Source organism: Chiloscyllium plagiosum, chromosome 12, assembly GCF_004010195.1.
Source record: "Chiloscyllium plagiosum isolate BGI_BamShark_2017 chromosome 12, ASM401019v2, whole genome shotgun sequence".
Taxonomy (NCBI): domain Eukaryota; kingdom Metazoa; phylum Chordata; class Chondrichthyes; order Orectolobiformes; family Hemiscylliidae; genus Chiloscyllium; species Chiloscyllium plagiosum.
This window is the reverse complement of record NC_057721.1, coordinates 79326164-79353153: the sequence shown is the minus strand read 5'-3', so window position 1 is coordinate 79353153 and position 26990 is coordinate 79326164. Positions and strand designations below refer to the sequence as shown.

Here is a 26990-nt window from a genome sequence, read left to right as displayed (position 1 = left end):
GCTGGAGGTGGATAAGAGAAGGTCACCCAGGCTGACTCCTGGAATGAAGGTCTTGCGTTGTGAGGAAATGTTGTGCAGTTTAGACCAATACTCATCGAAGTTTGGAAAATTAACGTGATCTTATTGAAACATGTAAGATTCTGAGAGGGCTGGATGTGAAGATACTACCTAATGTACAGGAATCAGAACTAGGTGCACAGTTTTATAATAAGACATCTTCCAATCAAAGTGCAGATGCGGAGGAATTTCTTCTAGTGATTCAATGTTTGCTATTCTTTTCCACGCATTGAGCAGTGGACGCTGAATCATGGAATCGTTCCAAAGCTGAGCTGGATAGATTTTTGATCAGCACTGTGCTGAGGGTGATAGCAGGCTGGCGGGAGTATGGAGTTGAGACCACCAGAAGGTGATTGTTTATTAGTTTCATAGTAATAGAAGCAGAAGTAGGCTATTTGGCCCGTCCAGCCTGCTCCACGATTCATTAAGATCATGGCTGATCTATCCATCATCTCAGCTCCTCCTACCTGCATTATCCCCATAATCCTTAATTCCCCTACCATTGCAAAACCCATTCAACTGTGTCATGTATATATTTAATGAAGTTTTTTTCTGCATTCTTGGGCAGAGAATTTCATAGATTCAATAATCTCTGGGTAAAGCAGTTCCTCTTCATCTCTGTCCTAAGTCTACTCCCTCTAATCATGAGGCCATATCCCTTAGTCCTAGTCTCAACCACCAGCGGAAACAATTTGTCAGCCTCTGTTGTATCTATCCCTTGCACATAATAAGGCAGGCACAATTAGATTAGATTTCCTACACTATGGACACAGGCCCTTCGGCCCAACAAGTTCACACCGACCCTGCGAAGAGTAACTCACCCAGACCCATTCCCCTATCCCATATTCACCTCTGACACTATGGGCAATTTAGCATGGCCAATTCACCTGACCTGCATATCTTTGGATTGTGGGATGAAATCCACGCAGACACAAGGAGAATTTGCAAACTCCACACAGACAGTTGCCCGTGGCTGGAATCAAACCCAGGTCCCTGGTGCTGTGAGGTAGCAGTGCTAACCACTGAGCCACTGTGCAGCTGAAGGGCTGTACCAATTTCTTGTGATCATACATGAAGCAGACGAGATGAGCATCGATCTACTTAAAAGAAACCACAATAAACACATTGGGAGAGAGGAAGAAATAAAGGTAGGACGAGGCTCACATGGAGTTTACGTACCCTCAAACACGAGGTATGACAAAAGGCCAGCTTCTGTGTTGTAACTATGATGAATCTTGTAACACAGTGTAGTGAAAGTCGACAAGTGTGCTGCTGGAAAAGCACAGCAGGTCAGGCAGCATCTGAGGAGCAGGAGAGACTTGACCTCTCCTACCTCATCTTCCTTCACACCTATCTGCTCCACCCTCTCCACCGACCCATCACGATTGCCAGCCACTTGCATCCACCTACTGCCTTCCCAGCTACCTTCTCCCCAGTCCCACACCAGCCCCACAACAACCCCCATTTATCTCTCATTCCCCCTTCCACTGGCACATTCCTGATGAATGTCTTATGCCCCCGAGTCTCCTGCTCCTCAGATGCTGCCTGACCGGCTGTGCTTTTTCAGCGCCACACTTTTCGACTCTGATCTCCAGCATCTGCAGTCCCTCCTTTCCCCTCCATGGTTTGGTGATCCAACAACAGTAAAAAGTGCCATTGCTAATTGTACGAGCATCAGTGATTGGGAGAACATAACAATTAGTCATCTCAGAGGAATGAAAAGCTCAAGGTCTGACATTTGTGTTTTTCTTTATTGGCTGCTTGTGGTTTTTGAAGTGAATACACAATAATGTTAAAGAGCAGAAATTATTCTTAGATTCACTGTCTACTGCATGACTACGTGCATTATAAACATTAGTACAAGCCTGAGGTATGTTGATGGTTACCACAGCAGTCTCTCACTATAACAAGATCCAGTGTCCATGTCATCATCTTGAAGGAAATTCAATGTAAGCTTCAGGCCTTTAATGGAAGACAATGTGGAGAAAGCAGGAACAGGCTGCAGAGTCAGATGATCAGCCATGATCACATGGAATGGTGATACAGGCTCGAGGGGCTGAATAGCCTACTCCTGCTCCTATCTTCAATGCAACCATTCTGTCGACCAGGTCACATTTATTCTGCCAGTCCTACACAAACATGTACTACACCTTCATTTGCTTCTCAGCTATTGGCTTCGAGAGTGTGGTGCTGGAAAAGCACATCGGGTCAGGCAGCATTCGAGGAGCAGGAGAATCGACATTTCGGGCAGAAGCTCTTCATCAAGAATGTGATGTCGATTTTCCTGCTCCTCGGATGCTGCGTGACCTGCTGTGCTTTTCCAGCACCTCACTCTTGACTCTGATTTCCAACATTTGCAGTCCTCACTTTTTGCTCTCAGCTATTGGTGTTTGATTAACTTGAAAATCTCACAGCAGTTGATTTTTACCCCAACAAGATGATGTTACCACAGCCTTTACACGCTCGGTGACCTCTTCTCTGTGCTATATTGGTACGAGGACTGAAGTGCTTGGGTCTGGATGTTCTTTGGAGGGTCATGCAGACTCAATGGGCTGAATGACCTCTTTCTGCACAGAATTGGTTCTTCATTCTGAATCAGATGAAGATGGGTTTTAAATACACTTCCAAAAGGAGGCTGCTTCTTCTCCTTTCAACAACTTTATCCTTTCCTGTCTTCCAGATTGTGACCTTGTGTTAGTTCACAGGCATGGGCTGCTTTCGAATGTGAGGGGAGAAGTGACCATTGTGCTTGCTTACAATGCACATCCACTGGGATTGAGCAGCACACCTGACTGTGGGAAACCTCACTGGATCCCTGGTCAGGTGAGAAATTCTCCCTGAAAACTGGCAGAAAGTTTATTTTCCTGATTTTATCTGAGACTTCTGCCAACGTATGACTGTCACACAGGCAAACACCTTCAGGAAATTCTTCGAGGAGAAAGTGAGGGCTGCAGATGCTGGAGATCAGAGCTGAAAATGTGTTGCTGGAAAAGCGCAGCAGGTCAGGCAGCTTCCAAAGAACAGGAGAATCGACGTTTCGGGCATAAGCCTGAAGAAGGGCTTATGCCCGAAACGTCGATTCTCCTGTTCCTTGGATGCTGCCTGACCTGCTGGCTTTTCCAGCAATACATTTTCACCTTCAGGAAATTCCCATGCTTGCATGCACATTTGGAATTTTAGTAATCACTGAATGGTGAACAGAGCTGGAGGGATGGAAACCGTCAGACTCGCTAACTTAGCAACATAAAGTACTAACACTTGTTCATTTTCATCACATCAGTTAGCCCCCCACTCTCTCTCTCTCTCTAAAACAAGACTGTTAATGCAGCAAGGTTGGAATAGCTGATATTTAGATGTTCCTGGCCTAAATTTCTCAATTTTGTTTGGGAATTACATCTCCACACTGAAGCGGTGTCAAGTGTAGATCCTATCTTACGGGGATGCAAGCATTTCTGTTACTGGACTGAATTAGTTTCTTCAAGGTGACTGATGAAAATGTGGTGTAATCACTCACTAATCAAATGCACTGAATGTGTTTACATAACCTTATGTATGCAGCGTCTCTAGAAATGCAGGTTAACCAATCACACCTTCACTAGACATTTAACAAATTCAAGCTAACTTGTTAATGCAGCACATGTGATGTGTTGGGTCCAATGAGTGGACTATATCATGAATTATATTTTACAGTCATCCAGAAAATTGCCAAGGTTTCGACTCTGACATTTTTTCTTCCAGCTATACCTGCAAAAGAAAAAAGCATAAATAGTGTTAAACAAGAGGGTGTTCCAGGTACAGCCAATGGAAGAATCAACAAATGTTCATGTTTTTTTTTCCCCAGGGAACATTCACATCAAATGTTAACTCTGTTTACTTCTCTCCACAGATGCTGCTGGACCTGCTCAGAGTATCCAGCACCAACTGTACTTGGCTCTGATTTCTTCCTGGGTCTCAGAAGTTATCAGTGTGTACAACATCTGTCCGTTGTCTCCTCTTCTTTGTTCTTTCAGAGGAAATGGGGGATCACTGCCCAGGTCAGAATTTACTGCATACTCTCAGCATGGCTTGCTAGGTCACTCCAGAGGGCAGTGAAGAGTTACCTGCATTGATGTGGGTCTGGAGTCACATTTTGAACAGATCGGATAAGAATGGCAGATTTCCTTCCCTAAAGGACTTCAGTGAACCAGATACATTTTTAACTGATGATATTTTCATGGTCACCATCACTGAGAACAGTTTTAAAATTCCTGATTCATTAATTGAATTTAAGTTCACCAGCTACCAAGCTGGGATTAACCTATGTCCCTCGACCATGAGTTGTGCCTCTGGATTTTTTTGTTTCCCCCAAAAACCAGAATCTAACAGCAGCAGGCACACACTGCCAATGACCCAGCCAGCACAGAGTAAACCCCTGACCTGAGGAGGTTCTAAATCCCCGGTTATATACTTTTTTCTTTTTTTTTTGAGACTCTAAGTCTCCTGGTTATATGTGTATATTTTTTTCTACCCCATACTACTTTCTAACTGTGGTAGTGCTTACATTTTTGTGCCCCTAGTTTATTTTTTTTTCTCTTTTTTCATTTTCTTTTTTATCAGAAACCAGCAGCAGAAGCACCACCCTGACTGTGGCCCAGCCAGCACAGAGTCAGTTTCCTAATCTAAGGAAGTTCTAAACCTCCTGGTTATATTTTTTTTTCTGAGGAATTTCTAAATCTCCTGGTTATGTTTTATTTTTTTTTTCTAATCTCCTAGTTATATTTTGTGCCTCTGGCTTTTTCTTATTTTATTAAACAAATGACAAAAACAGTTTACAACAAACAATTACATTTACAGCTGCATACAAGAGACAGCAATTTTACAAGGGAGGGGAGCAGCGAGAGGAGCAGCAAAGCCAGGCCCCAAACCCTACCGTTCAAACAGTTTACAGGGACATGAGGACAAACCTCAAATTCCAGTTTAACATAAAAATCTAAAGAGACATCAACAATGACATTTGTACATTAGACAATACTGTTACATACCTTTCGACCACCTCTAGGACAGCCCGCCCCGGTACCCGCCCGGGGTGACAGCAGTCAGGACGATCTACCCACCTTCCAGCTTCACTAACCACCCTCAGCACCTTTTGACGACCTCTGGGGCAGCCCGCCCCGGTACCTGCCCGGGATGACAGTGCTGAGGACGGCTACCCGCCTTCTGGCTCTCGGTCTGCCTCTACGTACCATTGGGCTCTCACCCACCCTGTTGCACCTCCGAGCAGTGGGCTATCCTGGCACACCTTTCGGCCACCTCTAGGACAGCCCGTCCCCTTCCCTGGGACGACAGCGTGTAGGGTAGCCCACAAGCATTCCGGATCTCAGCCCGCCCCTACCCGCCTTCTGGCTCTCGGCTGCTCTGACACCTTTCGACCACCTCTAGGACAGTGCTCAGAACAGCCTACCCACCATCTGGCTCTCAGGGCGACTGGCATCAGGGTGGCCTACCCACCCTCCGGCTTTCGGGACAGCCTACCAACCTTCAGGTTCACAGGATGGTGCCTCTGGTTTATTTTTTATATATATATTTTTTTCTTTTTTTTTCCCTGCGGCGCCCACTTCTCCTGGTTATATATATATATTTTATCTTTTTTTTTCTTTTTTAAAAAATTTAACCCCCACACTACCGCCTAAGTGCGGTAGTGCTTATTTTTTTCCCCAGCACCCATGGTGTGTGTGTGCAGATGTGAGACACAGTGAAGTACCTCTGGTTTATTCGTCCCTGTGGTGTTTGGAAACCAGGTGGATCTCATTGCCTACGAGATCCTTGAATGGGATTGTTAAGCTGGGAAAATCAGGAAGCCCTGGCTGACCAATATAAACAGGTGATTTAGAATCTCCTCAGTGTAGGTGAATGATTCTGTGCTGGCTAGGCCATGGTCAGTGTGTTACTGCTAATACTCTCTTGTGGTTTGGAGGATGGGAGTTTTCTTTTTCTTGCTCCCTCCTTTTTCAAAAGAAAAAAAATATAAACAGGGATTTAGAATCTCCTCAGTTTAGGGCACTGACTCCATGCTGGCTGGGTCACAGTCAGTGTGTTACTGCTGCTGTTGGTTTCTGCTTTGTTTTTGTGTGGGGGTGAGAAACCTGATTCTTGATCTGGCTGGACTATATACCCAGTTTGTTAACTGGTATTCCTTTTTTATTGAGGACTGACTCCTAAACTGCCTGATCTATCCCCTCAATATCTATCCCCTCAACGTGTTTCAGGTGTAATTCAGCCCACATTAGGAAACTGTTATTTCACTGGCTGGGTACAGCCTGTGTGTTACTCTTTTCTCTTTTACTTTCAGAAAAGGATAATGTTGATTTTGTGGCAGCACTTAGCCCTTGAAATTTGGTTTTCTCTTTTTGAATTGCGTTTTCACTTTTTATTTGGTGTTTGGACTGAGTCCTTGTAAGAAAATACATCTTTCCAGATGGGCTGCTCCTGTGAGTAGGCCTGGTCCTTTGTCAGTGGACTAGGCCTCTGTAAAGACTGAACACCTGTGTGTGCACTAGGAGGTGAACATCTGCTGTATGCTGGTGTTTGGGAGTGGACTAAGCCCCTGTGAGTTAGCTACACCTTTAGATTCCCTACTTTGTGGAAACAGGCCCTTTGGCCCAACCAGTCCACACCGACTCTCCGAAGAGTAACCCACACAGGCCCATTTTCCTCTGACTAATGCACCTAATATTATGGGGCAATTTAGCGTGGCCAAATCACCTGATCTGCACATCTTTTGACTTTGGGTGGAAACCGGAGCACCCAGAGGAAACGCACGCAGACATGGGGAGAATGTGCAAACACCACACAGACAGTCGCCCGAGGCTGGAATTGAACCTGGGACCCTGGTGCTGTGAGGCAGCAGTGCTAACCACTGAGCCACCGTGCTGCCCTACAGTACAGTACAATGTACTGTATTCTTGTGAGTGGGCCTGGTTCACCATGGATGGAGACTGAACACCTGTGTGCTGTGGGGTGTGCATTTGCGGTGTTCAGGAGTGGATTCTGCCCACGGTTGTGGACACTGTTTTTGGCAATGGTCTCTGCAGTTTAGAGTGGACTCTATTTCTGACAGTGCACTTTGTGTATTGGAGTGGACTGTGTTCCTGGGAATGCACTCTACATTTTGAAGATAACTGTTCATGGTCGTGGACTCTGTGCCAGAAAGGACTCTATTTGTTGATGATTGACTCTGTCTTGTTGCTTGTTGGGTTTACCACCTGCACTGTCTTGTGTGTCCCTGGGTCTGTCAGGCCTTACTGTGAGCTGGAGACTCACAGGTCATCACGAAAGCTGACACCCTGAAAGCTGGAGGGTGCGTAGGCCACCCTGATGTCGGTTGTCCTGAGAGCCGGAGATGGGTAGGCCGTTCTGAGTGCTGTCGTCCTGAGAAGAGGTAATCGGGACGGGCTGTCCTAGAGGCAGCTGGGAGGTGTGTCAGAGTGGCTGAGAGCCAGAAGATGTGTAGAGGCAGACCGAGATCTGGAAGGCTTGTGGGCTGCCCTGCGTGCTGTCATCCCAGGGAATGGGATGGGCTGTCCTAGAGGTGGCTGTAAGGTGTGTCAGGGCAGTCCACAGGTCGGATGACGTGTCAGGGTGGGTGAGAGCCTGATGATACGTACGAGAAAGTGAGGACTGCAGATGCTGGAGATCAGAGCTGAAAAATGTGTTGCTGGAAAAGCGCAGCAGGTCAGGCAGCATCCAAGGAGCAGGAGAATCGACGTTTCGGGCATAAGCCCTTCTTCAGGAATGAGGAGGGTGTGCCAAGCAGGCTAAGATAAAAGGTAGGGAGGAGGGACTTGGGGGAGGGGCATTGGGAATGCGATAGGTGAGAGTGATGGGGTGGGGGCGGAGAGGTCGGGAAGAAGATTGCAGGTCAAGAAGGCTGTGCTGAGTCTGAGGGTTGGGACTGAGACAAGGTGGGGGGAGGGGAAATGAGGAAGCTGGAGAAATCTGCATTCATCCCTTGTGGTTGGAGGGTTCCTAGGCGAAAGATGAGGCGCTCTTCCTCCAGGCGCCGTGTTGCCATGGTCTGGCGATGGAGGAGGCCAAGGACCTGCATGTCCCAGAGGTGTTCTCTGAAACGTTCCGCAAGTAGGCGGCCTGTCTCCCTGAAACGTCGATTCTCCTGCTCCTTGGATGCTGCCTGACCTGCTGTGCTTTTCCAGCAACACATTTTTCATCAGTGATGATACGTAGGGGCAGGGAGAGAGCTGGAAGGCAGGTAGGCCATCCTCAGCGTTGTCACCCCAGATGTTGCCAGGGTTGGGGGATTTGAGCTGTAGGGAGAGGCTGAACAGGCTGGGGCTGTTTTTCCTGGAGCGTCGGAGGCTGAGGGGTGACCTTATAGAGTTTTACAAAATTATGAAAGACAATAAATGCTGGGCCTAGCCAATGATGTCTGTGTCCCATGAATGAATAGATTAAAAAAATCGAAAGTTTTATCACAGCTGTACAAAGCTTTGTTAAGACCATACCTGGGACGTTGTGTCCAGTTCTGATTTCTTACTTCAGGAAGTATACATGTGTCCTTGCAAGGGAAGGGGGGAAGGGGGTGCTGAAGAAGTACAACTCAGATTAATCAGACAGATTCCTGAGCTGGCAGAGTTTTTGTTTGAGGGACCTCTTAGCCTGTATTTAAAAGAATAATTTGGAATTTTATTGGAAGGTAAAGACAGGGCTTGATTGATGTTTCATTTTGGCAGGGCTATCTGCACAAAGGGGTCATGGACTCAGCATGTGCAGTCAGCCTTTTTGGACTCAGCTGAGAAGAAATTTCTTCACTCAGAGGATGGTGAACCTGTGGAACTTGACTCCACAGAGAGCTGGAGAGGCCAAGTCATTGAATGTAAATTTAGAAAGAGATTGACTGACAGATTTCTCCAGACCGGGGTTTCAATGGGCATGAGGAGAGTGGAGGAACACGATGTTGAGATAGAAGTTGAAGTGTGAAGAAAGTTCAATGGGCCAAATAATGTACTCCCGTTACCATGGGAGGCAATTGCTGGATTGTTCATCCAGAGACACAGGTAATGTTCTGGGGATCTGGGCCGAATCCTGTCTCGGTGATTCAGTAAAGAACTGGAATTGAGAGTTCTAAAGACCATGAAACCATTGCCAGGAAAAACCCATCTGGTTCACTAATGTCCTTTAGGGGTGGAAACTGCCATCCTTACCTGGTCTGGCCGAGATGTGACTCCAGATCCACAGCAATGTGGTTGATTCTTGACTGCCTTCTGGGCCATAAGGGATGGGCAATAAATGCTGGCCGAACCAGTGATTCCCTTCTCCCATAAATGAACTAAAAAGAAACAATTTTTACATTCATGTGTAATCTCATGTAGGGTAGGATGTGCTAAGTCTCAATTTTGTAATCTAAGAATGCCAAATATGAGTAAGAACAGCCACCATCTTGTTTCGCCTCCCTGACTTTGTTTGGCGTGTACCCCGAAATCAGAGCTGTCGAGTTTAAGTTAGGAATGGAAACCAACTTTTTAAAGCCATATTTAACATTCGGGCTAGGGACAGCTATTGATCAATGAATGAGCCAATCAAACTATCCTTCACTCTAGAGTATTTTCAGAGCATCTAATGGGAAGAGGTGTATTATACTTCCCATGCATTGTATACCCCGGTGGCACTTATAGACAGTCATAGACCAAGATCATGGACCTTTGAGACATTAAGGATTCTGAAAGGATCAATGCTGAGTGGTGCACTAAGCATGGCCTAACACAATGGTTTGACATGAGGGACATGAAGAACTCAGAAGGTGAAAGACCCCGATATCTGTTCTAACACACATTAACTGTAACAAGGTCTACCACAACGATAGTTTGTTGTCTGGCCATTACTGTCCTTGAATTAATTGGTTTGCTAAGGCATTTCTGAGGACAGAAAAGAGCTAACCACATCATAGTGAGTCTGGAGTCATTTGTAGACCACACGGTGTAAGGAGAATGGAGTTCTTTTCTGGAACTGGATAGGTTTTTTACAGCAATTCACAACAGTTTCACGGTTAGCATTACTGACATGAGCGTTCAGTTCCAGTAAAATTAATTGATTTTAATTTCCAGCAGTTTCAGATTTGAAGCCATAGTCCATCAGACATTCACTTGGCTTATTACTCCAATGGCATTGCATTCTAGCAATTAGGGGAATCTCTTGTTGTTAGACTACCTGGTGGTTTTCCTTTACCACACTGGACCAAGAGCAGTGCCCTGGAAATCTCAACCGAGAAAGAGGATCTTGCAGCATATCAACGAGTTAGAACTTGTGTCACGATGTACAGTGGTGAGGATTAATTTTGGAACCACACCAACAATAGCAGACTCCACTCCTCTGAAATGGGAATGATATTTAGAGACAGCTAGAAACAAGAAAGTTAAAAAGTTATTAACATACCAGGCATTCATCCCTTGAGGTGTCACTATCCTTTTCACACACTGAATGTCATCTATGATGTTGTCATTGATAAAATCTACAAGAAAAAGACAATACTGTATTAGAATAATCCTTTGAATGTTCATGTGTGAAATGTCCATGATCTACGTTGCTTCTGGTTTGAAAAAGATGACCCTGTCTTTTTAAAACAAAATCCCAGAGTTCACTAAATAGTTAATCCCAGATAAGATTTTGTTTTATCAGCTCCATTTCACTAGGGCATTACAGTTTCAAAGGTATAAAACTTCTCTACCAGTCCAGTAAAGAGAATTGCTTGCAGTGTTATCTGTCACAAACTGACCAGCAGAGATCACCTTATCTTTCATACTGGTGGTTATTTTGAATCTATTACGTAAATTTAGAAAAGGGTTTTCTTTTCCCTTGTTTCCCCCCAGGTTCCCATTTGTCTGTCACTGATGCATTTGGATGAGGTCAAGTCAGCTTTTCCCTCATGTCGGTTTCCTATTCCAGCAGCTACATCTCTTAAGACTTGGCCAACTCAATCAGTTGTGCTGCCTTGGTCATGGACAGTGGAGTCCATCTCCCAGAGGACATTCTGCACCCTTCCTATTCTCTGTGTGTGATGATGTTGCTCCTTTAACAAGGTTATGTTGTCCTTGGTTTTTTTTCAGACAGACTCCAAAAAGTCTGGGGCTGAAGGGTTTTAGGGCCAGTTTGATTATAGCTAACAGATACTGCCTTAGACAAAAGGCTGGTACTCTGTCTCTGACTTTTCTCCTGTTTGATCTTTTCCTTTTGTGCCAAGGGGTGTTTATGGGGGTTGTTGCAAGTATTGGGAATGGCATCCTTAAGTTGGGATAATCTTTAAGGTTCTCGGATAGGTTAGCTTATTCTGTATTCTCTTCTCTTTTGTTTGTGTTTCATTCGGTAATCTTGTAAATAAATTCTGTTTTGTTTAAAACTAAGTGGTTTGACCAGCTGCATTTGTCCTGGAATATCCACGTCACACCCGCTTAAAACAATTAGCAAATTTAAGGTCTGAGCTACTTTCTGTAAATGTTTTGAGGGGGTCTGGCCTAGTCCATAACAAGCGCATTTTCTAATTGTTGGTCAACATGTAGGTGCTCTGGTTCATCAGCTGAAGGGGTGTGGTAAGTACGCATCAGTGTGAGGTTTCCTTGCCCATGTTTGACCAGGAGCCATAAGACTTTAGAAGGTCTACAATCAATGTTGAGGATTTCCAGGCTAACTCCTCTCAATGATATAGCACTGTGTGGCATCTCTGAAGTCCATCCCACTGATGGGAGAAGATGGAGCCATGGATGGTGATGCCAATATTCTGACATTGTTTGAAGAGGTGCATTCTAGTGAAGATTTAGAAAATATCCTATTAAATTAATTGAACGAATTAAATTCAATATCAATCAGAAAGTGTTAAGGGGGTGGGGGGAAGGTTTGCTGAAGCAGGAGTCTGGCCAGAGAGCTTAACAGCTGCTACAGAGAAAACGTTAGAATAAATTTTTAAAGACGTTATAGTACATAGAAATATTCTAGCTAATCAGGCAGTATCAAGCATGGTCTTGTGAAAGGGAAATCACGTTTAACTAACTTGTTAAACTCCTCTGAAGAAGTAACATGTGCTGTGGATAAAAGGAAATTTGTGGATGGACTCTCAAGGTACTTATTGAGGTATCACATCAAGGATTAGTGCAACAACTAAAGGTTCATGGGATGGGGGTCATATATTGGCATAGATAGATGATTGACTTGCTTATCGGAAACAAAATAAGCAAAAATGGGACTCATTCTTGTTGGTAAGATGGAGCAAGTGGTGTTTCATGGGAGTTATTGCTGCTAACAATTTACATAAATAACTTGCAGAAAGGGAGAGAAAGCACAGCAGCTAAATTCTGATTGAATTCAAATCCCACCATTTACTACGGCATGATTTGTACCTGGTCTTGTGGTTTCCATAAAACACGACCTGATTTATGTGATTAGTAGGCTAATGATAATACCATTGGGCCACTGGTTTCTATAAAAATATCCATTTATCCCAACTCTGTTTTCTGTTGGTTAGTCAATCTTCTATGCTTGCCTTGTGTATTAACTAGGTAAAAACAAGGACTGCAGACGTTGGAAACCAGATTCTAGATTAGAGTGGTGCTGGTAAAGCACAACATCCGAGGAGTAGGAAAATCAACGTTTCGGGCAAAAGCCCTTCAAGGGCTGCCTGAACTGCTGTGCTTTACCAGCACCACTCTAATCTAGAATTGTGTATTAAGCTTTCTTGCAACATCTTACCAGATGCCTTTTGGAAGTTCAGATACACTGCGCCCACAATGCATCCACTGTCTCTGCTGCCCCTTCCTTTAATACCCGATTATGTAGACCATCAGGACACAGGAGTTTGTCTGCTTTTCATCCCAATAGTTTCCTCAGTACTTTTCCTTAGTGAAAGCAATTGATTTAAGTTCCTCTTTTTCTATAATCTCTGCATCTGTCGTTCCTATTGGTATAGTTTCAGTATCTCCCACCATGAAACTGAGGCAGAATATTGATTTGTGTCTGCCATATAAGCGTCAAAGACCATGAGAATTAGGAGCAGGAGTAGGCCACTTAGTCCCTTGAGCCTTCTGCTATTCAATAAGATCATGGCTCATCCAACACTCCTCACATCCACCTCCCTGCCCTTTCCCCTTAACCATTGATTCCCCGACTGATCAAGAATCTCTCCATCTCAGCCTTCAGTATACACAAGGATTCTGCCCCCACAGCTCTCTGTGACAAGGAGTTCCAAAGTCTCTCAACCCTCTGAGAGGAGAAATCCCCCCTCAAATCAGTCTGAAATTGGTGTCCCTTTATTCTGAGACTGTGCCCTCTGCTCCAAGAATCTCCCACATTGTTAGCTCCCCAGCCTCATCCTCTAAGGCACTAACTTGCTTTCTTTAATTCTTGCACAGTATTCTATTTCGCTTAAATTGGAATTTTTATGATTTAATTCTTTCACTTAACAAATGGGAGTTGAGAAATTACTGCTGTACACCAAAATCATAGCCTAAGGGAAGAGATAATTTCTGACCTGTCCTGATGTGATGAATTGCTTACCATTGCACCTCTTCCCACATCCTTTCCTTCTCTTTGGGTGCTGTGTCTGACCATCTTCACACCACCTGACGCTGTTGATCTGAAAGATCCCGTAATCTGATGATAAAGTCCTTCCAGCCCTCTTGTTAAGTCCAACTATTCTTGTGTTGTAGTTGCTTTCATATTGAACCAGACAAATCCCTAAAATGAGAACAAACAGATCACAGCCTTGTGTTCGGTATTTCCTTTGATGCCCCTTCCTCAAGTGCAAGGGGAGGTGGTGGCATAAGGATAACTGAAATAATTCCACAGAGGCTGGTGTCCAGTCACCACATCACCCTTTATTTACACAGGGAGAGTCCTTGACACTGGTCCAGCTCCCTCAGAGCCAGCTCTCAGAGTGAGCAGAACCTCTGTCACTCCTGTTTTTATCTGTGAGCCAGGGCTCCCTGATTGGACCAGATGAACAGCCCCAATCACGGAACTCATTTTCTATGAGGTCCACCTGACTGACTTCATTACAATTACTACATCCCTCTCTCTCTGAGTCCGAGGACATTGGCTGGTTCTTTTCTTTTTGTAGTTCCTCCTGAGGCATTTTAGCACCAGCTCAGGTTCCTCCAGGTCTGCCTCTGATATGGGCAGTGTGTAACACACAGTAGCTCGTCTCTTGCAACTGGAGCATCTCAAAAGAAATTCATTCTGTTTTTCAGGCGGGAAAGGCATTGAGGTGATGACATCCGCTGTGTCCATCTCAGATTCCGAGGTATTTTCAACACCTGATGGAGAGGGAGCACCCACAGGTTCTGGAACAGTCCGAAAGGCTGTCGAGGAGCTGAGCAGGTTTAGCTCCCGCACCGTTTGTGAGTTTGCAGTGCTTCTTCAGGACTATCACACCGAGTGGAACTTTCTATGTCACTGAACCTGACCTCACGGCAACCATACCCCTCACCCAGTCAGGGCCATTCCTGTGGTTCTTACACCAAACTTTGTTCCCTGAAGTAAACAGCGTCTCTCGCTTTAGTGGACTCTTGTGTCCAGGAAGATCAGACTTCCCCTGTTGGCAACTCTGCTGGTGCTGTCCCTGTTGTTGCATGAGGGGTTTTCCTATAATCAAACAGCTAGCAGGACAGTTTGGTATCGAATGATACTGTAGGCAGTTTCTTTCAGCCTGCCTTCAAAGTTTGGTCTGCACTTTCTGCCAGACCACTGGATGATGGATGGCATGGAGCTACCCTGACATGCAAAATACCATTTGTCTTTCAGAAATTCTCAAATTACCTGCTGGTAAATGATGGACCGTTGTATTTGACCAACACTTCTAGGAGTCCGTGCATTGCAAAAGATGCTCATGGCTTTTCTGTCATTGTTCCCATATTTGGTGAATGAATTCTATGGATCTCCAGCCATTTTGAGTCAGCGTCCACAATGGCTAAGAACATTGAGCCTATGATAGGACCCGTGTAGTCGATGTGTAACTGAGTCCAGGGTTTACTCTGCCATTCCCAGGAATGGAGCAGCACGGTGTCACAGTGGTTAGCACTGCTGCCTCACAGCACCAGGGACCCAGGTTTGATTCCCGCCTTGGGCGATTGTCTGTGTGGAATTTGCATATTCTCCCTGTGTCTGTGTGAGTTTCTTCTGGGTGCTCCTGTTTCCTCTCACAAACACAAAGATGTGCAGGACAGGTGAACTGGCCATGCTAAATTGGTCATAGTGTTAGGTGCATTAGTCAGGAGTAAATTTAGGGTAGGGGAATGGGTCTGGGTTGGTCAGTGTGGACTTGTTGGGCCGAAGGGCCTGTTTCCAAACTGTACGAAAAAATGTAGGGGAGGAGCTGTCAGTAATTTTCGTCCTCTGGGTGCCGCCCCACCAACATAGCTATGTCGACATCCAATCCTGGTCACCAGACATAACTTCTCGCCAATACCTTCATTTTAGAAACCCTTGGGTGACCCTGGTGGAGTTCAGCCAGTATCTGGCAGTGATCATTGCTCAGGACAATCGTTGTTGTTCCCCATAATAATATACCATCTTCTTCTGTGATCGGGTTTCTCTGTGTCCAAAAAGGTTTCAATTCTGGGTGCGACAGCCCTCTCGTTTCCCCCATCACCACCAGCTGTTTCACTTCTCCCAGGACCGGATCTTTCTACATCCAAAATCTGATATTGTCAGCTGTGATGAGAGAGAGCGTTCAGAAGAGATTTATCAGAACGTTGATAGATATGGAAGGTTTGAGTTATAAAGAAAGGCTGGATTGGCTGGGACATTTTTCATTGGAGTGTTGGAGGTTGAAAGCGACCTGATAGAGGTTTATAAAATAATGAGAGGCGTAGATAGAGTTAATGGTGGTTGTCTTTTCCCTAGCATGGGGGATTTCAAGACTCGGGGACTCACTTTAAGGTGAGAGGGGAACAATTTTAAAAAGACATGAAGGGCAAATCTTTTACACAGAGGGTGGTTCATGTGTGGAATGAACTTCCTGAGGAAGTGGTGGATGTTGGTACAATTACAACATTTAAAAGACACTTAGATAAGTACATGAACAGGAAAGATTTGGAGGGATATAGGCCAGGAGCAGGCAGGTGGGAATGATTTAGTTTGGGATTGTGTTTGGTATGAACTGGTTGGACCGGTGGGTCTGTTTTTGTGCTGCATGACCCTACGACTCTGACTTTAAGTGTGTTCAGAAAATATAAAACCATTACAGACTCTTTGAGTGCCTAGGCAGAAGTGGGTACTGCAGATGCTGGAGATTAGAGTCGAGATTAGAGTGGTGCTGGAAAGACACAGCAGGTCAGGCGGCGTCCGAGGAGCAGGAAAATCAACGTTTCAGTCAAAAACTTTATCAGGAAAGCTCTTCCAGTGCCTGCCCCATCAGGGGTGTATCTGGCAGCAGGAGGCAGTTCAATGCATCCACTTTCGCTACTTGGCCTCCTGGATGGAGATCCAACTTGTAATTGTATGCAATTAGTATGAAAGCCCATTGCTGAATTTGGTCTGAATCTGTGGGTGGCACTGCCTTGTCCTTTTTAAGTGGACCCAGCAGGAATTTGTGGTCCATTATTATTACAAAGTTATGTCCACAAAGGTATTGGTGAAACTTCCTGAGTCCAAATGTGGCTGCCAAGCCTTCCTTCTCTATCTGAGTGTATTTACGTTCTGCATTAGCTAAAATGCTGAATGCATAAGCTGTTGGGGCATTCCTCTCCATTGGCCCACTTTATGGACTGGTACCACACCGATGCCATAAGGACAGGCACCAATTGTCATCATCAAATCTCACTTGGGATCGTAGTGTGCCAGCCTTAGAGGATGATAGCTATTTAGTCAATTCCCTGAAAGCTATGACTTGACGACAAGACCATTTCCAAGGCTGACCCTTTTTTAGGAGTTGACACAAAGATGGCAGGATGGGGGCCAGGTTCTGTATGAACTTTCCCTAATAATTCACCAGCCCAAGGAAAGAACTGAGCTCTGGTACAGACTTGGGACTTTCATCTTAAGTGATCACTCTCACTTTATCTTCCAATGGATGTAACCCAGTCTTGTTGAATCTGTAATCTAAATAGATCACTTGGGGTGCCTGGAAAACACATCTTTCTCTTCTAAGGCATACACCCACCAGGTAGAAATAATGAGGTGCTCCTCCTTGGCCTTCCCTGTTATTAGCATGTCATTTAAATAAATGGTGACCTAGGGTAGACCTTGTAAAATGTTCCCCATTGTCTGCTGAAAAATTGCACAGGATGACGGAACCCAAAAAGGCAGTCACGTACCTTAATGGTATTAATTTTAGTGTACTCCTGGAAATCCTCATCTAGCGGCAATTGCAGGTATGCAAGGAACATGTCCAGCTTCATGAAGTACAGTCTCCCTGCCAGCTTTGCGTATAAATCCCCTCTCTATGAGAGGGATTGTGGATTTATCCAGCTATGAGAAGTGGTTTATTGTTTGTTTAAAATCTCCACAAAGGTGAACTGACCCATCAGGCTTCACAATCAGGGCGCTCGCCGCTGCCCATTCCACAAACATGGAGAAAGTGAGGACTGCAGATGCTGGAGATCAGAGCTGAAAATGTGTTGCTGGAAAAGCGCAGCAGGTCAGGCAGCATCAAAGGAGCAGGAGAATCGACGTTTTGGGCATAAGCCCTTCTTCAAGAAGGTCCCAAGACTGAAGAAGGGCTTCCTGAAGAAGGGCTTATGCCCGAAACGTCGATTCTCCTGCTCCTTTGATGCTGCCTGACCTGCTGCGCTTTTCCAGTAACACATTTTTCATTCCACAAGCATTCACTGGTTTGATGATTCTTTCACTTTCCAGCCTCCTGATTTCTGCCTCTACCTGGGCCTCCTCCATCACCAAATCCTAGCCACCTGACGTCTGGAGGAAGAACACATTATCTTCCGCCTTGGGACCCTCCAACTACACGGAATCAATGTTGATTTCACCAGTTTCCTTATCTCCCTTGCCTCCCCACCTCATCCCAGTTCCAACCCTCCAACTATGCCCTGCCCTCTTGACGTGTTCCGCCTGTCCATTTTCCTGCTCCACCCTCTCCACTGATCTGTTGCCATCACCTCCCACCTGCATTTACCTATCACCTTCTCAGCTACCTTTTCCCCAGCTCTACACCTCCTCTTGTTTATCTCTCAGCACTGCCCCCCCACAACATTCTTGATGAAGGGTGTATGTCCGAAACGTCGATTCTCCTGCTCCTTGTATGCTGCCTGACCTGCTGCACTTTTCTGGCACTGCACTTTTTAACTCTGACTCTCCAGCATCTGCAGTCCTCAGTTTTTCTGTTTTACCCGTAAGTAAATGGCACCAAGTGGGCCTTACGGACTCGTGGAATTACTTCCTGGTCAACATGCAAGGTGGCCTTGGCTCCTCGGACAGTCTCTGGACCTTCCTGAAAATCTTGCGCTTGGTTAATTAGGACATCGCTCAGACATCCGTTTTCAAATCGAAAAATGATAAGCCAATCTCAGTGAATCTTTCTCAGCCAATTTCACGCCAGCAAAATTGGGCCCAATCAGTGGTAACTGAACCAGCTCCTTCTCATAAGACACCAGAACCGAAGTCCAACCTTTAGCCTGTAAAGGTTCCCTGGTGTAGGTTCTTAGTCCAGCTGAGGCCTTGGGTCGGATTTTGGAGAGACGTTTGTTAAACATTGGTTCAGTGGTCACCGAAATGGCCACACCGCTATCAACTTTCATTAGAATTGGGTGACCAGTTAACCAGACATTTAGAATAGAATAGAATATAGCATATCCTTTTATTACCATGTGTATTCAATACAAAGTATAGTGAAAAGTGTGTACCATCACCATCCATAGGTGGCATCCACATTAACTTGAAATAAAATTAAAGAAGATAACTTAGAGAGAGCCCATCTTTCCCTCCTCTGCTGCTACAATATGCCGCCCCTGAGAGTGTCCAACGCAGGGCTTCCCAGCTCATGCCATGCTGCAGGAAGAAAGTGAGCACTCCAATGCTGAAGATCAGAGTCAAGAGTGTGGTGCTGGAAAAGCACAGCCAGTCAGGTTAAAATCAGGGTCAGCCATAATCTTATTGAATGGCGAAGCAGGCTGAAGGGCTGAATGGCCTGGTCTTGTTCCTTGTTTGAATGTAGATGACAAAACGGAGCTGAATTGTAAAGAATCTATTCCATAGCAATGGAAACCACATGATGTATTGAATTTGCATGTTCTCGGGAAACCCATTTCTCACCCAGAAATGGAGGATTTCAGTTTTCAGTTTCCAGCTTTCAGTTCCCAATCTCAGGAAACATTTAGAGATAAAGTCTGATCACTGGCTGGTGCTCAATTGCCATCGGTAGTCTTCCTCTCAGGATGCCTTACTATCAAAGGCCTCTTGGAGTCATCCATCCTCCATATCCTAGTCTTCCATCTCCAGCCCAGACTTAGTGTGTCATGAGCTGAGATCAACTGGGTGTTTCCTCTGTTCTGAGGCTAGAGTGGTTTGATTACTGTATATTTTATATTCCAGAACTATATGGAGAGATGACAAACCTGCATGTGTGTGTGTGTGTGGGGGGGGGGGGGGGGGGGGGGGGGGGGGAAGGGAGGGGAGGTCTTTCTTTACAATTTTTTTGAAAAACAATTCATGTTTACAGCTCTTTGATTCTATTCTATGAAAAGAATCCCTACATTGTGGAAGCAGACCATTTGGCCCATCGAGTCCACACCGACCCTCTGGAGAATATCCTGTAACAACCCCATCTCTGTAACCATGCATTCCCATGGCTAACCCTCCTAGCCTGCACATCCCTGGCCTCTATGGGCAATTTAACATGGTTAATCCACCTGACCTGCACATCTTTGGATTGTGGGATGAAAACAAAGCACCTGGAGGAAACCCAAACAGAAATGGGGAGAATGTGCAAACTCCACACAGTCACCCCAGGGTGGAATCAAACCCGGGTTCTTGGTGCTGATGAGGCAGCAGTGCTAACCACTGAGCCACCGTGCCAACCTTTTGCTTCCAGAAACTTCCATAGTTGGTTTTTACCCTTTTCTCTCAATCCACATCCAGGCTTAACTCATCAAGTACAGGGAGTGTCAACAGGAATCAGACTCGCATAATCAGACTTAGAACAATTGAGCATACTGCTCTGTCCAGTAACCAAAACAAGTAAGTCGACAAAAGCCATAAGCAATGCACTTAAAACTGAATGTGAACTTAATTATTTAGTGCAAAAACAATGTTCGACTAGAGTTGAGGATCTTCAGCTGACCCGACTTGTACAGAGAATGTGAGACTCACAGTTTTCCAGACTGTACCCACGATATCCATCCAAACCATTCCTGCGCAATAGTTGAGCAAGTTCACATTTCTGATAGACATAAGGCCTTGCCCCTGTGAGCAGAACACTGAGAATGAGAAAGGTCTTCATTTTCCTGATCATGGCACAAGAAGCAGTTATTGAACTAGAAATATGAATTAGAGTTATTCCCTTTGTAATCGGGTAGGAGTCTGTTGTCCGCCCCTCCCCCACCTACTCTTTACTACACCATTGTTACACACGTATCAAAACAATCTTGTAAAACATAACCAATCTCTGAACAGTCGATAAGTTTTGGCTTCAACTCATCAAGATGATGAGATTTCCAAGAACATTACTTTTTTAAGAAAAGCCTTTTCCAGGGAGCACAACAATCCTTCTTTCTTCGAAGGTGAACATTTAGTTTTCAGAAGATTATTTGGTCGATGGGAAATTCCTTGTTTTTATACAATAAGTTAAATCATACACTTCTCCAAGAGTCAACCATCTGAACTATGTCTGAATCAAATATTTCTCGTCATGGCAAATTGGCTGCTAAAGCAACCTGCATTTACATAACACCTATAATTTAGTAAAATATCTTGACACATGAATAGGAAAAGTTTGGAGGGATATGGACCTGGAGCAGGCAAATGGGACTTGTTTGGTTTGGGATTATGTTCGGCATGGACTGGTTGAACCAAAGGGTCTGTTTTCGTGCTGTATCACTGTACAAAAGGGGAGGTAATGGTGTCGTGGTGGTTGTATTATTGGCTTAGTAATCCAGTAACCCGAGGCCAATGTACCAGTGACAGGTTTGAATCGCAGCATCACAGATGGTGACGTTTGATTTGCGCAAAACTTTAACAGGAGTTGGCCCAATGTTGACTGCGATCAACTGTTGTTTAGAAAGCTGCTGGGCTCACTGGTCTCCACGAGAGAGGGAAATCTGACAGCAATGAGATTGACTCTAGGCAAGCAGAGAATGGATCTCGCCATTCACATCCATGAATGAGTAGTAAGAAGTATAAAGATGTGTCTTTATGGTGCATTTTAAGGGCGAGAGCTGAGTGTGATAGAGAGACATTGAGCTTTGGAGTGGAAATTACTCAGATTAGAGCATAGTAAGCTGAAGGCAGGGCCAATAGTGTTGTGCTGAAGGAAATTGGAGGAACACACAGTTCCTGGTCTTGAGGAGACTACAGAGTTGAGGAGGTGTTGAATCACTGGAGAGGTTTTTACACAAGCGAAATAGTTTAATAATTGAGATTTAATGGACCAGCAGTCAATATAGACAATGTGACAACTTGCCCTTATGTATCAGATGCTGGGAATTCTGCAGTGCATAACTCACCTCCTGATTCTCCAAAGGCTTTCCACCTTCTACAAGACACGTGGCAGGAATGTGATGGAATATTCTGCACTTATCTGGATGAGCACAGCTCTGACAATACTCAAGAAGCTTGACACCATCCAGGACCAAGCACCCCGTTTGACTTGCATGTCGATCATCACCTTATCTACTCACTCCCTCATCGATTGTGAATGGTGGCAGTAGTGTGTCTTATTCACAAGAGGCATTGAAATAACTTTGACAAAAGCTCTCGCGACAACAGCTTTGAAACTCAGGGAGGAAAGCAAGTAAGGCATACAAGTGGAAACACCATCAACTGCAAGTTTCCACTGCAACCTAGTGATAGCACATGAAGGAATTAAAGTAAATGTCTTCACTTTAACCCTTCTGCAAAGCACTCCATATAAATCAAGGAGCTATAGTTTAATCTCAACCCCCTTGTTAAGAAAAACTCTATATTAAAGTGACACCATGATCTTTATCTTGCTCAAGTATGTTTTGTAGTTTTCTTTTTACTCTAACTTGAAAAGGAATTTCCGGAGTTAAAGTTATTTTTAAGAAATAGTGTTCCCCTTTCTCAAGGAAATGTACCATCTGTTGTTCTCGGAAAGAACACATTGCCACTCCTTAGCTATCAGAAAGATAAGGAAAGAAACATTGGAACAGGAGATTATTCATTCAGTCGAAACTCAAGACTTTAAGACCTCAACTCTACTGACACAAGAAGACCTTGAACAGATCTAATGTCACCGTATCAGCAGCTTGATCCAAATTTATCCCTTTGCAACATCCATTTATCAGATTTGTTTCAAATTACTTTCACTCCTAGGTCTTTGCTGTATCTCTCTTTCTTTTGCTAGAGTAATGGAAGATCTTCCCAATTCCCTACATTCCAGCCTGTCATTTTGAAATAAACAGAGATCACAGGATGATTCTGTGAAGTGGAATCACTTGTGGTTAAACCCTGCCTCACCCAAATCCCTCCAATGTCCGTCTGACCTAAACTTTAAACATTATTCTGTGAATCACTCTTTTCTGTCATAAATATTAAAGTATTATAGTATGGTAACTATTAGTTCAGTGCTTCATCACTTAAAGGTAATTTGTATTAAATTAATTGTGGCCAGCTTTCTGGTTTGTTCAAAAATTGTTCAAGTTTTCTTTATTGTTCCAAAAAGCAGATTTGAATTAACTCAAGATTTTGCCTCTGGAATTCATGCTGCTTGACTTCCCATTGCCTGAGTGAAAATTAACATCTCTGATTATATATTCTCCCCAATAAGCTTCATTGATTTCTGTGTATCCTGCCTCATTATCTGCTGTGACAGTAGCCATTAATAACCTCTATCCCTCTTTACTTCACAAATCCACCCAGACAAGTTCTATAACCTGCTCATCTTTGTAAATCTTTCTTTTTTATGCTGTGATGGAGCTGTTGCTGGACTGGGGTGGACAAAGTTAAAAATCACACAACACCAGGTTATAGTCCAACAGGTTTAACTGGAAGCACTCACTTTCATAGCACTGCTCCTTCATCAGGTGATTGTGGAGTAGGCGATCATATAAATTTTGCTATAATTTCCGTGTCTTATGATTTTACACTCCACAACCACCTGGTGAAGGAGCAGCGCTCTGAAAGCTAGTGCTTCCAAATAAACCTGTTGGACTGTTACCTGGTGTATGATTTTTATCTTTTTTTATGTAACAGACCTCGAATACATGAAGATGCTAGAGGTCCCAAGTTGGAGATGTTTCTGCATAAGAAAATGCAGTAAAGGAAATAGCATCAACAATCTTTATTATCGCATTGGAATGGCATGGTAGCTCAGTGGTTAGCACTGCTGCCTCACAGCATCAGGTTCGATTCCCACCTCGGGCGACTGACTGTGTGGAGTTTGCACATTCTCCCCGTGTCTCCGTGGGATTCCTCCGGGTGCTCCGGTTTCCTCCCACAATCCAATGATGTGCAGGTCAGGTGAATTGGCCAAGCTAAACTACCCCACAGTGTTAGGTGTATTAGTCAGAAGTAAATACAGGATCAGAGAATGGACATCGGTAGGTGAGTCTTTGGAGGGATGGTGTGGACTTGTTGGGCCGAAGGGCCTGATTCGATACTGTAGTGAATCTAATCACTGGTTAGTGATATTTTGTGCTGCTGTAATATTTAAACATCAAGCTGTTAGCGCAAGGACATGATGTTCTATCCCAAGCAGGACATTGGGGTTAATGACAAGGTGTTGACCACATTGGGCATGGACACCATGTCTCACTCGGTGCTTTGAAAAACTGTTGGACACTGAGTCCTGTTGAATATGTCTCCAGCTCATTAACCCACCCAGCCTTTACACACCCCAATCCACCGTCCCTCCTTCTGTCTCTCAGCCCCAGCTTCCAGGAAGGGGAGAGTTGCCAAAACCAGAGTTCAATAATTGGAAATGTCACATTAGCTCCTGTTGGCAGTGAGAGAGGAACATGTTGTTTTCAGTTATGAAGGGGCGGATGGGATTAGAAAGGACAGTGATCTCATTCTGCCCACTGGATTTAAGGTGGGGATATCTGTCTCTATTTGCCAGAGGGGTCTGAGGGACAGCCTGTTCACCCAGCCCGTTTCCTTCTAACACACAGTAAGTCTGTACAATTATTCCGATGTGTAACTGGGCAATAGCTTAGGAAAGGAAATCTGTAAATCGATGCAGCTTCAGGAGGTGGCTTAAAGAAACCCACATCTCACAGTGTAATTACTTTGCATGATCAGAATACAGTGCCGTGAGTGAAGAGTGTTCCAACTCCATCCCTGTGAGGTGGGTAGCTGTCTCTCCCACTCTGTGTATCTGGAAAGGTGTCCTTGTGGAATGAGCCGACCAGGGTCAAGTGCAACCAGATCGGGGGAGGCACTTACAGTTCCAGCTCAATTCACACACCCCCAGCTTGGGCCCATAATCCAGGTGGGTGAACTCTGTGCAGTACTGAGGGACTGTGTACAGTCAGAGGGACAAACGTTCCAGTGAAACTTGCAACCGCGGTTCCCATTGCTCTACCGGGTCAGTCAGTAAGGACTTAACCATGGTCCATGATGGATCACTTACTTCCTGTCCGTTTTGGTGGGTTCTGAAATGACAGAGGAGTTCAAAGTGTGATCTGCAGTCTCTTCCACTTTTGGTGGGTTGTGATTGAAAGGTCAAGAATTTGGGGGATCCTGCTGACTCTGAGGGTCTGTAGATTTTCATCATACTGCTGCGATTGCAACCAGGGTCCATTGAAAATTGCAAGACTATATTCACAGATTGTGTTGCCTATGGGAGAAAGGATTTTGTAAATAATCTTTCATGAGGTGTGAGCACACCTGTCCAGACCAGCATCACTTGCTAGTCCCCCAGTGTCATTGTGGGACTGAACATTCCTGTATGTACCAACCAAACCCTACTATGTCAGACACATCACAGTCAAATAATGAGAAGGACCCCTGTGTTACAGGTAAAGATGACAATCTCTCCAAGTACTGCAAACCTGACAGAAAGAAACAGAGCAATAAATGGATTTTTGCTGATCCTGAATACTGGAATTCAGTCACTGTTAAAAGAAATCAGAACTACAGAATCTTCACAAAGTTGTAAATCAGAGGATTGTGAATCTGACTGTTCAACTTGCAGCACCAAGGCTATCAGTAATTTCCACGGAAACGCCTGTAACGTTCAACTGTCTGCACTTTGCGTACAACTCTGAATCTGTTCAGGAATACATCTTGTTCTTTTTACATTGTAGTGTTTTTGGAATAGCCTCTAATTTCTAATCCATGTGTATGTATATTGTGTTATTAATTTGCCTATTTTTAGGCATTAAAAAACTCAGAACTTCTGGCTAATACCAGAAAGCCTGTTTAAATTGTTCCTTTGAAGGTATCGGTTCATGTGGTTTGGGAGAAAGACATCCACAAGTGTCTAACCAACCGAGGGGCTGGGTGGAGAAAGAGGGGAACCAGTCCATCCCCTCACACCCGGGAATGTGACAGTTGGGGGGGTTACTGGTGTGGGAGCGGAATGAAATGGGGAACCTCAATCACAGTCTGTTTGTAACAACCACCCTCTGGTTATTGTTAACTCACTGGGATATTTAACAATTTAAAAAGTAATTTTTCTTCCTCCTCTTGTAATGCAGACTCCAGTTTGGGGAAGATTGTGAGTGGAACTGAATATTTTAGCCTCAGACGATGAAGACATTTGTTGCTCTCAGTCTGCTGCTCACTGCCACGGGTGCCGTTATCTTTGAGAAATGTGAAGTTGGCAAGATTTTCAAGGAAAATGGATTGGATGGATATTTAGGATATAACCTGGGAGACTGTGAGTTTCACTGTTTCCATGTTGTAAACAAAGACAATGCTTTCAAGTTGCCTCACTGGGTCTGAGACCCCTCTTTCACCTCTGGTTTAGGACCAGAGGGCAGCATCTCAGAACTGGGGTCTGCCCATTCCTGACAGAGATGAGGGGGAATTATTTCTCTCAGGGTGTTGTGAATTTGAGCTATTATTTCCTGCAGAGTCATTGAGGCTGGGTTATTCAGTATATTCAAGGCTGAGACACTTGTGGATGTCTTTTTAACTTTGTCCACCCCCAGTCCAACATCGGCATCTCCGAATCAGAACTAGCATAAACACCATCAGGGAACTGTTTGACTGACTATCCAGTTTCTGAGCTCTTGAATATTTATAACGGACGCTGAAAAATAATTTGTAACTTTACCAACATTTCGAGCAGAAAATGTGACCGCCTACATTCTGCAGTTCACTGCCTATTCTATATTATTACGAAAAACACACTGACAATTACTTGGGGAACTACTGCTAGGCAGGAAGTTAAAAATCACACAACACCAGGTTATAGTCCAACAGGTTTAATTGGAAGCACACTAGCTTTCAGAGCGACGCTCCTTCATCAGGTGATTGTGGAGGGCACAATTGTAAGGCACAGAATTTATAGCAAAAGTTTACAGTGCGATGTAACTGAAATTATACATTGAAAAATTGATTGTCTGTTAAGCCTTTCATCTGTTAGAATACAGTGATAGTTTCACTTCTTTCATGTGTAAATCACAAAACCTTTTTTTAAAAAGTTGCATTCTCGGGTTAGCTGTTAACAATGGTGATAGCTAGACAATATGTTGAAGGTGTTAGCCCCCTGTGTTCTCTGTCTATGACCTGATGTTTAGATTGATTCTAATCTAAAAAGTGAAATAACAGAGTTTTACATAAATTCATGCAGTTTCTGAGCTCAGAGTTCTACATGAATG

At 44.4% G+C, this 26990-nt stretch overlaps 2 protein-coding genes across 2 annotated transcripts in view; one reads left to right on the top strand and one right to left on the bottom strand.

Annotated features, from left to right (window-relative positions):
• Positions 1 to 3734: 3734 nt before the first annotated feature.
• LOC122554855 (lysozyme C-1-like) lies at positions 3735 to 20485 on the bottom strand. The gene is made up of 4 exons (XM_043700201.1): positions 20356 to 20485; positions 13591 to 13770; positions 10483 to 10558; positions 3735 to 3801 (listed from the first exon to the last, which is right to left on the bottom strand). Exons 1-4 carry the CDS (start codon positions 20483 to 20485, stop codon positions 3735 to 3737), a joined length of 453 nt encoding a protein of 150 aa, XP_043556136.1.
• A 5429-nt stretch (positions 20486 to 25914) lies between these two features.
• Positions 25915 to 26990, top strand: part of LOC122554854 (lysozyme C-like) — a 19156-nt gene continuing 18080 nt past the window's right edge. Inside the window, exon 1 of the mRNA XM_043700200.1 lies at positions 25915 to 26044. Within this exon, the coding sequence (XP_043556135.1) occupies positions 25915 to 26044 (130 nt within the window). The remainder of the gene's footprint in view (positions 26045 to 26990) is intronic.